At 32.9% G+C, this 12,528-nt stretch overlaps 2 protein-coding genes across 4 annotated transcripts; one reads left to right on the forward strand and one right to left on the reverse strand.

Moving 5' to 3' along the window:
• The first annotated feature begins 1,538 nt into the window (after positions 1-1,538).
• LOC141724278 (uncharacterized) lies at positions 1,539-3,716 on the forward strand. Of its 2 annotated transcripts, XM_074526351.1 has the most exons (3): positions 1,539-1,695; positions 2,030-2,248; positions 2,350-3,716. In XM_074526351.1, exon 3 carries the CDS (start codon positions 2,409-2,411, stop codon positions 3,399-3,401), a length of 993 nt encoding a protein of 330 aa, XP_074382452.1. In that variant the 5' UTR covers positions 1,539-1,695; positions 2,030-2,248; positions 2,350-2,408; the 3' UTR covers positions 3,402-3,716. The 2 variants fall into 2 exon arrangements, with proteins under 2 accessions (XP_074382452.1, XP_074382453.1); XM_074526352.1 differs by lacking the exon at positions 2,030-2,248 and having other exon boundaries at positions 1,540-1,695.
• A 709-nt stretch (positions 3,717-4,425) lies between these two features.
• LOC141724279 (glycine-rich protein A3) lies at positions 4,426-7,148 on the reverse strand. Of its 2 annotated transcripts, none has more exons than XM_074526354.1 (3): positions 6,994-7,148; positions 5,318-5,637; positions 4,426-4,890 (listed from the first exon to the last, which is right to left on the reverse strand). In XM_074526354.1, exons 2-3 carry the CDS (start codon positions 5,613-5,615, stop codon positions 4,670-4,672), a joined length of 519 nt encoding a protein of 172 aa, XP_074382455.1. In that variant the 5' UTR covers positions 5,616-5,637; positions 6,994-7,148; the 3' UTR covers positions 4,426-4,669. The 2 variants fall into 2 exon arrangements, with proteins under 2 accessions (XP_074382455.1, XP_074382454.1); XM_074526353.1 differs by having other exon boundaries at positions 6,940-7,088.
• Between the last annotated feature and the right edge of the window lie 5,380 nt (positions 7,149-12,528).

Genomic DNA, 12,528 nt, shown 5'->3' on the forward strand with positions numbered 1-12,528 from the left:
ATAATTGGACAAAAGATATTCTCTTCGATCCTATTAAATTAATCTCTTAATCACATCCATATCTTTTATATTTTCTTTGAAAGAATTGCATTTTGCATCCCTCAATTTTGGCCCAAATTCAATAGTATATACGTATTTTCAGAAATTACAGTTTACATCCCTCTTATTTGAAACCCGATACAAATAACATCCTTTTTGCCTAATTTCGTTTATAATACATAGGTAAACTAGGAATTTCAACTTAAAAAAGTAATTAACATATATTTTACATGTTTCAAATTATATTAAAAATTGAATTATATATATACACATATGTCATATTTTTGAATTATCGAGTCATACTACAAGTTTGAATTTTATTTTTATTTTATGGTGTTAATTCCCAAAGTTTAAAATTCCACAAAAAATTTTAAAATATATATTTAAATATTAATTTTAATCGTATAATAAATTTTAGTAATAAATTCGTTACATCACCTTTTTTAATTATTTGACGTTATTGTTATTTTAGTGTGTATTTAAGGGGGAGAGTTCATTAAAATAAATAATATTAATTTTTTCCAAATTATAACTAATAATTTATTACATTTTATATTAAAATTCTTATTTTACCCCTCATTATTTCAGTTTTAATTGTCCAGGGGTGCATGTTGCATACGAATTTAAAGTTAAGGGTAACAAATTACAATTATGAAAATAGGTATATAATATTGGTTTTGGACAAAGTTGAGGGATGCAAAATGCAATTCTCTCATTTTTTTTATGATATCCTTTTAATTATTTACATTTCAAAATTTAGCAAAATTTTTATAATGTAAAAATATCCACTATTTTTTTCACCAGACTCGCCTAGTAAATTAAATATTGATCGTTCCCATTATTTTATCATTATTTTTCCATTATGTTATACTTTTTCTTAGTTTATGTACGGAAACCCAATGTAAACAATTTGGTACTGACATGATACAAAATTTATGATATGGTAAATGTATAGTAATTAATGGGTTGAGTTCTATGGAATCCACCTTTTTGTCGGAGTCATCGGAGTCCATCTACGTTCTGCAAATAAAATATATTGTAAAACGTGTTATTTTGTAAAACATGTTACACAAATAGCATGACTTCAATAAAATCATGCAAATCTCATATATTTACAGTACAATATATATGTTCTGCAATATGTTCAGCAACATGAACATTTATGTTCTGCAAACTAAATATATTTTGTAGAATAATATATTTTTGTAATGTTCTGCTTGTAAAATGTATGTAATCTACAAGATTTTTAATAGAATAGTGATGTTTGTGAAAAAATAATATGTTTTACAATATTTTAAGCTATATTTTATTTGCAGAACATATATGGACTCCGAGCATTACAATTAAAAGATGGACTCCATAGAACTTTACTATTTAGTAATTAATTAATAATATAAGTTAATAAAACGTGGCAAAAAAAGTTAATAAAATAAAAAAAATTCCAATTATTGTTTCGATTTCAATTTTCTTAATTAATTCAGTAGTAATGCGACTGATAATATATTATGAATTAAATCCGTGAAATTTAAAAGCTCAAGCAAGCACTTCCAATCAAGTTGCAAACCCTAGTAAAGATCAAATTTGGCAACGGAGGCGCGTGAATTACACTTTTGTTAGTTGCTGTATGCCCATCAGAGCACTCACCTTTAGACTCAGGTTATCATCTTCTATCTCCATTTTGCGCGTGTTTGAGTGTTCATAGTGTATTTACAGAGCATATACTGTTCATTTATTTGAAATGACGGGCTCATTTTATGTGTTGAATGATCTTTTTATTAATTGTGCTTGAATTGAAAGTAATGATGGCTATAGTCCTATTAATAAAAAAAACTAGAGATGTTTTTGTTGGGCGAGAAGCAAGTGTTTGATGAATGCGTGACACCTGTTTGTTCAAAGTCCCCATTGAATTTAGCAATATATTTAACCCCTCAGACGTTTGGTAGTACTTCGATATCATCTTTCTTACGTTTATTATGTATATATATGATAGATTATCATCGTACAAAAGCTCCTGATTAGGTGTCACCGAGTCCGGAGTACTTTGTAATTGATATGGACGAGGTCTAGCTGTAATGGTGATGCAGCTGTTGCAGAATTGGCAAAATGAAGAGTACTTAAGATACAGGGCTTTCCGACTGCAACGGGCCTGAGCCACCGGCCACCGCTTTATGGAAGCTCACAACTAGTTTTATTGTTTCGACTTTGTTTAGTTGAGCTTTGTTTCCTGATTTAAATTGTTAAAGTATGCTTCATGTGGCTTCACATTATTTATTTGTTCTTCCTCATTAACATGATTGTAATATTGTACAGACTGAAGAACCCATTGAAGGAGCAAGTTTGAACTAGGTGTTAGATTCAATTAAGTGACAATGATGATGATACTGAGGGTTAGAAGAAGGTCTTTCATCCTGGATTCTTTAGCCCGCTCGTTTAGCGCCCGAGGTGGTGATTTTGTTCCCAAGTACAATAAGGATGGTGCTAGAAGTAGGAGCACAGACCAAGAGGGAAGAAGAATGCCTCCAGATCCCATACCTAACAGGCCCTTGAGAGCAGAGAGGCCCACCCACCAGCGAAAAACTTTCAACCAAGGTCGTGCCAGCGATGGAGGTGGTACTGGTGCCATTAGAATGGATTTTAATAAATCTGGAAATGCATTTAACAGTAAAGTGCCGCAGCAATCTAGTCAACCTCAGGCGGCCAACCTAGATTTTCTTGAAAAATTCAAGCTTGGGTTTGACAAAGGAGGAGAGAAGAAAGAGCCTACAAAAATGGTAAACAACAATAGCAATCAACCAACAGAGTTGCCCCAACCTGAAGATGCAGATGAAATTTTCAAGAAAATGAAGGAGACTGGCCTCATCCCTAATGCTGTCTCAATGCTTCACGGTCTCTGCCAAGATGGCTTGGTCCAGGAAGCTATGAAACTCTTCAGTTTGATGCACGAGAAGGGTACCATACCTGAAGTTATAATATACACTGCCGTCATTGAAGGTTTCTGCAAGGCTCACAAACTGGACGACGCTAAACGCATTTTCAGAAAAATGCAGGGGAATGGAATTTTACCTAATGCAATTACTTATGGCGTCTTAATTCAGGGTCTTATTCGCAAAAAGAGCTTAGACGATGCTCTTGTGTTTTCGGTCGAGATGCTCGAGGCAGGCCATTCTCCTAATCTTGCTACCTTCACAGGCCTAGTCGATTGCTTTTGCCAGGAGAAGGGCTTAGAAGAAGCACAAATAGTGATCAAAACGCTGAGGGAGAAAAGTTTCTTAGTTGAGGATAAAGCTGTCCGAGAATATCTCGACAAGAAAGGCCCATTCTCTCAGTTGGTGTGGGAAGCAATACTTGGGAAGTCATTCTAATAGCTTCTTTATAGTTTGTCCAAAACATTTTTGGTTCTAGTTAACAAAATTTTTGTATTTACTTGAAGTCGCCAGACGGTTGTGTTCATCGCTGCAACAGAATCAATGTTTTTTTCCCGCTTCAAATCTATAGAATTGAACTGTAACGAGTAAAAGGCATAATTTCAATTTTCCCTGTTATATGTTGACTGATTTTTTTTTTGCTGTTTTACCACTTCCTAGGTGTCTAGCCCGCAAGAAAACTGGATTGATATAATGATACTGCTTGATCTATGTTCTTGACTTTTGCTACAAACACATCTTTGCTGAACTTAATTTTTGTGTGATGTAGTATTAGGTAGTCCCATATTTTAGCTCATCTTTTACACAAGTTATCTTGATGGAGTTGGGTCATTCAATGATTTAAGGATAATGGGATCATGTTATCAATTAAATGATAATTACACGTTTCTATTAATTAAAGCATAAAAGTTGGCGTTAATGCTAACATACACACAATACACCTGTGAATTGTGTAACTGTAAGGCTGTAACCTCTGCCTTCGTTTCAATCAACAGACGAGCTCCGCTTCTGAAGGACAAAACAATCTTCTATACATGCTGATAATTCGTAAATGCTAAATTATTCTGTCATTACGATTCATTAGTAATACCAATAAAATAAACGATGATTAAACAGTATAACCAATAACCAGATGTGCAACACAATGTAATGTATTATGTCTCCTCTTGTTCATTGTATTCCAAAATCACTTGATTACTTGACTGGAAAAACTGCAAGAGCATTTTTTATTTGACTGACATCTTGTGGTTGAATGTCAAGGACGTTAATTCAAGAAAAGCTTTTTGATAACATGTTGTGTCCAAGCTTTTGCCTAAACAGATTTTGTTGGATCTTATGTGATGGCAGAGGGCCATGTTTAAATGGTTCTTTGCAAAATTTCTAAACATAAAGTTTTTAATAAAATCACAAGCAGCACATGAAATAAGAGCAGGAAATACGATAGCATCGTAACCTCATCCAGTTGTAAGACAATAACCTTCCAATTTAAATTTATTAACATTCTATACATACGCAATACCAGTTAAAAGCTGTTATCGGATAGATTTAATACACAAGCAACACCAGTCAGAAGCTGATATTATAGCAAGAGTAATAAAATCCTCAACCTACATTACTGAAATGCAAAGCGAAGAAAAGGATCACTGAGATTATAGAAGCAAAGTCAAAGTCGGTTCCAGAAACACCGGACACATTGAAGCAGCATATCACTTAAAGAACTTGTGCTTGTGTTTTCCAATCATTCCATGGCCACCCTTCCAGCGCTTTCCAAACTTCCCATGCTTAAATTTACCGTGCTTGAACTTTCCATGATGTCCATAGTACCCATGATGCCCCATATGCCCATGTGTCAGATGGTGAGCTCCATAAGCAGCGGCGGCGGCGGCAGCACCTCCGGCTAATACTCCACCCATGCCAATTCCATGTCCTGGAAAAGGTCAAGAATTTCACAACTAAACATCAACATGATACATCATATTTAGCTTTAAAAAAAATGACGGGTAATGAAAAAGGTTACTGAACGGAAGCATATCCCCCATGGCCCCTTGTCACATACTTCGATTTACAGGGTCCGTATCGCGCAGATGAAACATATGTTTCAACAAATCATAAAATAGAAGAGGACAACACAAAACTACATTAATTTAGTTTAGTTTGATTTAGGAGGTTAAGTAAGCTAATAATATGGGATGATGGTGGACAAAAAAGGGTACAATTTAAGGCTAACTAATCTAATAATACGGGATGGTGGTGTTTAACAAATATATCGACTTAATTTTCAATCAATCAAGCACTTGCTACCATACAATATATTAATAAGTATGAACCAATAGGTATTTAACGAGCAAATCTACCTGAATGATGTGGAGCAGGATAACCTGCTGGTGGATATCCAGCCGGGGGATAACCTTGTGGTGGATAGCCACCTGAGGGAGGGTATCCAGCTGGTGGGTATCCCTGAGGAGGGTATCCAGCTGGTGGGTATCCTTGCGGAGGGTATCCAGCTGGTGGGTATCCTTGTGGTGGGTATCCATGAGGAGGATATCCCCCATGAGGGTAGTGCCCCTGGTGTCCAACAGCATATCCAGCAAGAGATGAAAACAGACCCTTGTCTTTGTCTTGGTCTTTGTTACTATGATCTCCACCGTCCATTCTGCTTAAATGCAAGTTTCAACTGCAAAAAATTGTGAATCAGAGGGCGTGGGAATAAGATACAAGTTTTAGATAAGATAGCAGCCAGATGGGGACTAAAGCTTTCTAAAAAATGTAGTATCATTCATAACACACACATCGAGAAATAACCAGACAAGTGGTTCCATGTTTCAGATTAAGGTTAATATTGTTAAAACTCACAGTTGGTATTAAGACAGAGCTAGCTCTTGTAATTAAAGAGAATGTACACTATCATGCCTTGTTTACTTCTAGTCATCACAACATTCGCTAACAGTCATTATTACAGGTGATGCAGTATGAAGAGTGAATCGATAAGTCAGTATTAAAACAAAACAGAAAAGGAAGGGGGCCAATGCTTAAAACTTAGGAGGCGTTTGGATGCACCATGGGAATGAGAATGGAGGATATGGGAATGAGGTTAATGAGAATGAGAATGGAGGGTATGGGAATGAGGGTAAATGAGAATGTGAATGAAATGGAAACCCAGGGGAATGGTGGGTTTGATTTACCATCAAACCCACCAAGAGGGAATAGAGTTCTCATTCCCCACCGGTAATCCCAACATTATCACTTGGGTTTAAGATTCTGATTCCCATTAACCGGATACATTAACCATCAACCAAACACCCCCTTAACGGTTCATTGCGATCATAATTCATAGCTAAAGCAATATAAAAAAAACTGAATCTGAATATCATAATTATAGCACTAGTCAGAATGTGCAGCTTCTTTCAAATATTTTAGTATTATTTCCTCTTAATGACGTTATAAAGAAGTTCTTGTGATCTAATCAGTTGTTAATTACTGTATCAAAATTTCATATCCTCTCCGGCAAATCTACAACATATTCCATCTTTTTTATAAACAAACAAGATTAAACAAAAACTAATACGTGTTCCCCCTCTTTTTCTGAATTAACAAAATTAAATATTCTCCGGGAAACTCGAAAAATCCAAACAATAATTTCATGTTCATTAGTATTCCAACCGAAACTCCATTCATGATAAATAATCAAGAAATTTGTACATACACGCGGATAAAGAACAATTTGCTCTACACCTTTATAAATTACAATTACTATGCACAACACATATCTATTGCATATTTGACACATAAGAGATCAAGAATCAAGAAATAAAAACGATGGGTTTTATAAAAATTAAAATCTTGCATGTAATAAGCCCTAACAAAAACCCAAGATAACAAAAAACAAATTAATCACCCACATAAATATTAGCACTTTCAAAGATTACACACAAAGAAACATACACATACAAATTATAAAGAGAAGCAGGTGGGTTACCGAGATAAGAATTCGTAATCAAAAGCTTCTGAAATCGAAGGCAACAGAAATTACCTGTAGAGGGAGACAAAAGATCTTGTTGTATATATACAGGCACAAGATATGTTTAACACATTGGATAACGCGTTGATTGGACTTTCTTATCTTTTTCCGTGCATGTACGAGTATTTTATATTCTTTTATTCCCTTTCTCCTTTTTTGTTTTAGAAATTGCAAGGAATTGATTCTTATTATTCATATTTTTGGTAATAAAAAGTTTAATTGATTGGATGGATGCAGCAGGGGCAGGTCGAGATATTTATAAACGGGAATTATTTTTAACGCCTCGGTAGCAATCGGTAAGACACTTGAATGTTTTTTATATTATTTAAAACACGTAATAACGTAAACCTATACTTGTTCAAACCAAAACTTGAAAAAGTGTTATGCTGGAGTTCGCGCGGCTTATAAAATTAAGTTTATGTTATGTATTCAAGTGGATGGGTTTGTGTTCCCCCATTAATGTTATAAATTTAATTTTTATGTAATTCAAATTTTTGACCTTTTATTATTTTTGTAATTCAATATTATAAGCTATATATAATGTCTTTCTATGAGATTGTAAGGTATAAAATTATACAATGAAATATATAATTGTTTTCCCTCTTTTATATGCTCTTTAGACAATATAATATATATTATTACATATCATGTTATCAGCACTATTTTGCTAGTGGATTTTAGGGAGATATATTCAATTAAAATTTTGAAAGATTGATTATAATACATGAATTTTACAAGATTTTCGTGATTTTAAATGTTTGTAAATTTTAACGAATTTGAGAAAAAAAATCTTGCAGAGTCTTTATGATTTTGTAAGACTTTTTAGAAATATTTTAAAATCACATGTATTTTGGTAAGATTTCAAAAGATTAAAAATGTACTATTAAATTCATCAAAATCCACATATTTTTCAAATAAAACAAAATTCATGGACTTTTGAATACCATCATATTTTAATGAAAATTTTAAAATCTAGATTGGATACCCTAAGATTTTGATAGATTTTTTTTAATCTAAATTTAAGACACTCAGATTTTAATGATTTTTTTACAATCCGAATTAAATACCTCCAGATTTTGAATAATTTTTCAAAATCTACATACCCATGAATTTTGAAAATCTTTTAAAATTTTGATTGAATACATCCTTATTAGTTTGTATACACAAGGTTACTCATCCATTAAAGACTAATGCTCGCTAGATTGCTCATCAATTTAAAGTAAGGATCGTATTTTAAATCAAGATATGTTATACTTACTCTAAATTATTTTGATTTATGTATAACTAATAATTGCATAAATATACTGTTACAACTATACACCAAGTTGTGTTTATAAGAGAATTAGCTATTGGTTATGCAATGTTTAACGTACATTAGATGTAAAGTTTTTAAACATGTACTAAGTGAAAGGCATTCTCATGACACCAATAAATTATAATTTCATCAACTATTTAATTCATGTGATATTAGCACATTAAGAAGGTAACAATAAAATAATTTATTAAGGTGTACTACCCCTTTTTTTATTATCATGTGCACGAATTAGGAGTCTGGACTTATGTTAAAAGAGACTTAAACTGGAGTCGTTATATGTTATAAAAGGGTTAATTAAAGAAATAAAATAAATACCAGCATCAGGCGTTAATAAATGACATCTCCATGCATGTATATGAATCAAAGAAGTTTAATGATTTCTTTAAACCCTAGTAGTCTAGTTTTTTTATATATTATCATGTAATAATTTTATATTTCAATTAGATTTTATTTTATTTATGATTGTACATTCAATAGCATGTAAAATGTGCATGTGATGTTGAATTTTTAGTTGATAACATGCCTTAAGTTTAATTATATATATATACATGTCTCACGCTTTATTCAATAATATTTTATTAATATTAATAGTTATTATATTTATGAGCATATACATCGATTCTAATCAAGTTTATGTTTTAGTGATAATGTCGAACCTTACAAAATTTGAATTCAATGCTCTTGATATTTTTGGCAAAAACTACTTGACTTGGATACTAGATGTTGAAATTCATCTTAGTGCAACGGGTCTTGCAGACACCATAAATGAAGGAAATATTAAATCTGAGCAAGACAAAACAAAAGCCATGATTTTCATTCGCCATCATCTCCACGAAGATTTGAAAGCCGAATGCTTAACTGTTAAAGACCCTTCAGCCCTTTGGAAAGATTTAAAAGAAAGATATGATCATCAAAAAACTGTGATACTTCCTCAGACTCGCTATGACTGGTTGCACTTACATCTACAAGACTATAAAAGTGTAAGCGAGTATAATTTAGTGATATTTAAAATTACATCTCAGTTGAAGTTATGTGGTGAGAAAATAACTGATAAATATATGTTGGAGAAAACTTACTCCACATTCCACGCTAATAATATGCTCCTGTAGGAGCAATATCGTGAAAGAGGGTTTGAGAAATATTCTGAACTTATATCAATCTTGCTTCTTGCTGAGCAAAATAATGAAATATTGATGAAAAATCATCATGCCCGTCCAACTAATTCAACATCATTCCCTGAAGTGAATGTTGTGACCAGTACTGATCTTGGGCCAAGTAAGCAATTTGGACATGGACGAGGGCGTGGTTGGGCGTGCACGTGGATATGCTCGTGGCCGTGGTTTCTTACATGGCCGAGGTCATAATAATAAAAAATTCTCAAATTTTAAAAGAAAATTTCACCACCAGAAGTGGACGAAAAATGAGGAAAAGCCTAAAGTAAATATGATGGATAAAAGGGTTGAAAGTACTTGTCACCGCTTTGGAATGAAAGATCATTGGAGTCGTACCTCCAAGCATCTGGTTGATCTTTATCATGCCTCTTTGAAATATATTGAAACTAATTACACTGAAGAAGTTGATCCTTTGGGAATTTTCCATCTTGAAGCACACCTTTGAGGGGAGGCCAAGTTGATCCTTCGAACCTTACACATATGGAAGTTGGTGATTTCTTTGAAGATGGTGATGTGGAGATGGCCAAATATGGCTTTGGAAATAATTAAATCATATATTAAACATCATGCTTTATTTATTTAAATATTAAAATATTTATGTTTGAACACTTTAGTGGTTGGTTTGTGTTTGCTATGTAATTTTTATGTTTGTTATGGAATGTTTGAGATATTATCTTTCTAATTTATATTTATATATTTGCTTTCTGAAGATATAAATATGGCGGGAAGCCTCTCATTATGTGCAAAAGAAGAAGAATCCTTTTGTTTGGCGGATAGTGCAACAACACATACAATTCTAAAAAATAAAGAATATTTTTCACATCTCATTTTAGCTAAAGCTAATGTAAACACAATATCGGGTGTGTCAGATCTTATTGAAGGCTCCGGAAGAGCAAATATATTATTACCTAAGGTTACACATTTATTTATAAAAAATGCAATGTATTTCACTCGATCAAAAAGAAACCTTTTGAGTTTGAAAGATATACGTCAGAATGGCTATCGTATTGAGACGGACAATGAAAATGACTATGAATATTTATGTATCACATCTATACTCTCAGGGAGAAAATATATTATGGAAAAACTCCCATCATATAATTCTGGATTATATTATACTTTTATAAACCCAGTTGAATCACACATGGTGATAAACCAAAAATTATCAAACCCGACATATTTTCTTATATGGCATAATGGTTTAGGCCATCCAGATTCAACAATGATGCGAAAAATTATAAAAAATTCAAATGGACATACGTTAAAGAATAAAATTATTCCATTGTCCAAGGATTTTTCTTGTGTTGCTTGCTTTCAAGGAAAATTAATAACAAAACTATCGCTAGTTAAAGTTGCGATTGAATGTCCATGTGGCGCCCCAAAAATCCGGGGTCAGTGATCTAGGAGGCCACACCATCTTTAATCCTGTATAACACTTATCTCGTACCATAATATATAAATACTCACACCTTTACGACCCCACACTTATCACACACACACACACTTATAGGTTACTGTCTTGGAAACGAACCATTCATTACTAGAGTATATAATCCACAAAATGATAATTATTACAACCTAAAAGTGATTAAGTCTTACCGCGGAAATAACCTTTAAGTAAGGTTAGTCCGTCGGCCAAATATCCGTTTCTTATTTATTATCTTACATAAGTTATACTTGTAAATAAGCCGGACTAAAAACAACTGAAAACCAATCCAGCTTATTCGATCTACCTGAAATACAACACTAAACATCCTACGGAACAGCTGGCCATTTTCTACCCGTTTCCTGGCTGTGAGTCTCATGATAGGCATCTTGATTCACTGTTGTGTTGTATCAATTTAAGAAAACAAGTGTGAGCTATAATGCCCAGCATAATAATGTACAATATAAAATGACTGTATGATAAGCTCAAGTATAATTCCATATACGGTAGATATGATTATTAAAAATAGTTTTTCCTCAGTGATACACACCTTCTTTCGAAAACAATTGTTTGATTGACTTATTAGTCTACAAATACCTTAATGGTAAACCCAGCACCTAGGCTTGAGTTACGGTATTGCATCTCAATTCCACTGGAAGAATTTAGGACGTTCACTGGAGCTCCCGAGATACAATGATCAGTCGTATAATAATATACATTTCTACATGTATATAGATGACTTCCATACACCCGGTTGTCACCCTAGCCGCATTTGGGATATATATGCTTCCCCATTCATCCCGGGTTTATTTATGTCCCTCGGTTCACATGGTACTTTCTCATACAGAAAATTTATATAGCAGTCTCCCCAGTCCACGAAGTACTGGATCTCTACCCCTCCTATGTCCATTTTAAGAATCCTATCATATACTTGGAATCGTCGAACTATATCGAAGTTCCCCAAGCATTTTTCTTGTTGATAGGCACAACTCGTCTCATATGTATATACATATATATGTACTTCCGAGAATTTTCGGAGGAAGTACTAAGGATGTGGGTTGACCGTTGTCAACAGATAAATAAGTAAATGGGAGTTTCTTTTGAAACTATATTCAAAATATTTAAAATAAGTTGAAATAATATTATTCGACGGTCTGAAATTATTCGAATGATTTTCTAAAATTCAGAAAGTATTTTAAACCAAGTTTTATGATTTTTAAATCATATTAAATCATTAAATAAATAATAATTATTAAATGATTAAACCTCGAATAATTATATTTTTAAAATAATATTTGAAATAATATTCCTCAACTAATTAAAGTAATCCTTAATAATATAATTAATCGAGTCCGAAATAAATAATCGCGGGAGAATAATTCTCCTATATTAATGAATAATTGAAATAATATTCATTATTTGAGTAATTAAAAATAGTTGAGGGAATACGTTCTTTGAAAATCGTTTTAATAAAAGTTCGAGGTATAAATTTTTGCAAGTGGACATCGAGTCCCTTAGAATAAAATAAGTACAGACTTTAATCATCCAAAACATTTCCGGAATCAATCCCGAGTTTTCGTTTTAAAATCCTGACCGACTCTCGGTCTTATAATCATACATCACGCTCAGGGAGG

Source organism: Apium graveolens, chromosome 5 (assembly GCF_009905375.1).
Source record: "Apium graveolens cultivar Ventura chromosome 5, ASM990537v1, whole genome shotgun sequence".
In the NCBI taxonomy this organism is placed as follows: Eukaryota; Viridiplantae; Streptophyta; class Magnoliopsida; order Apiales; family Apiaceae; genus Apium; species Apium graveolens.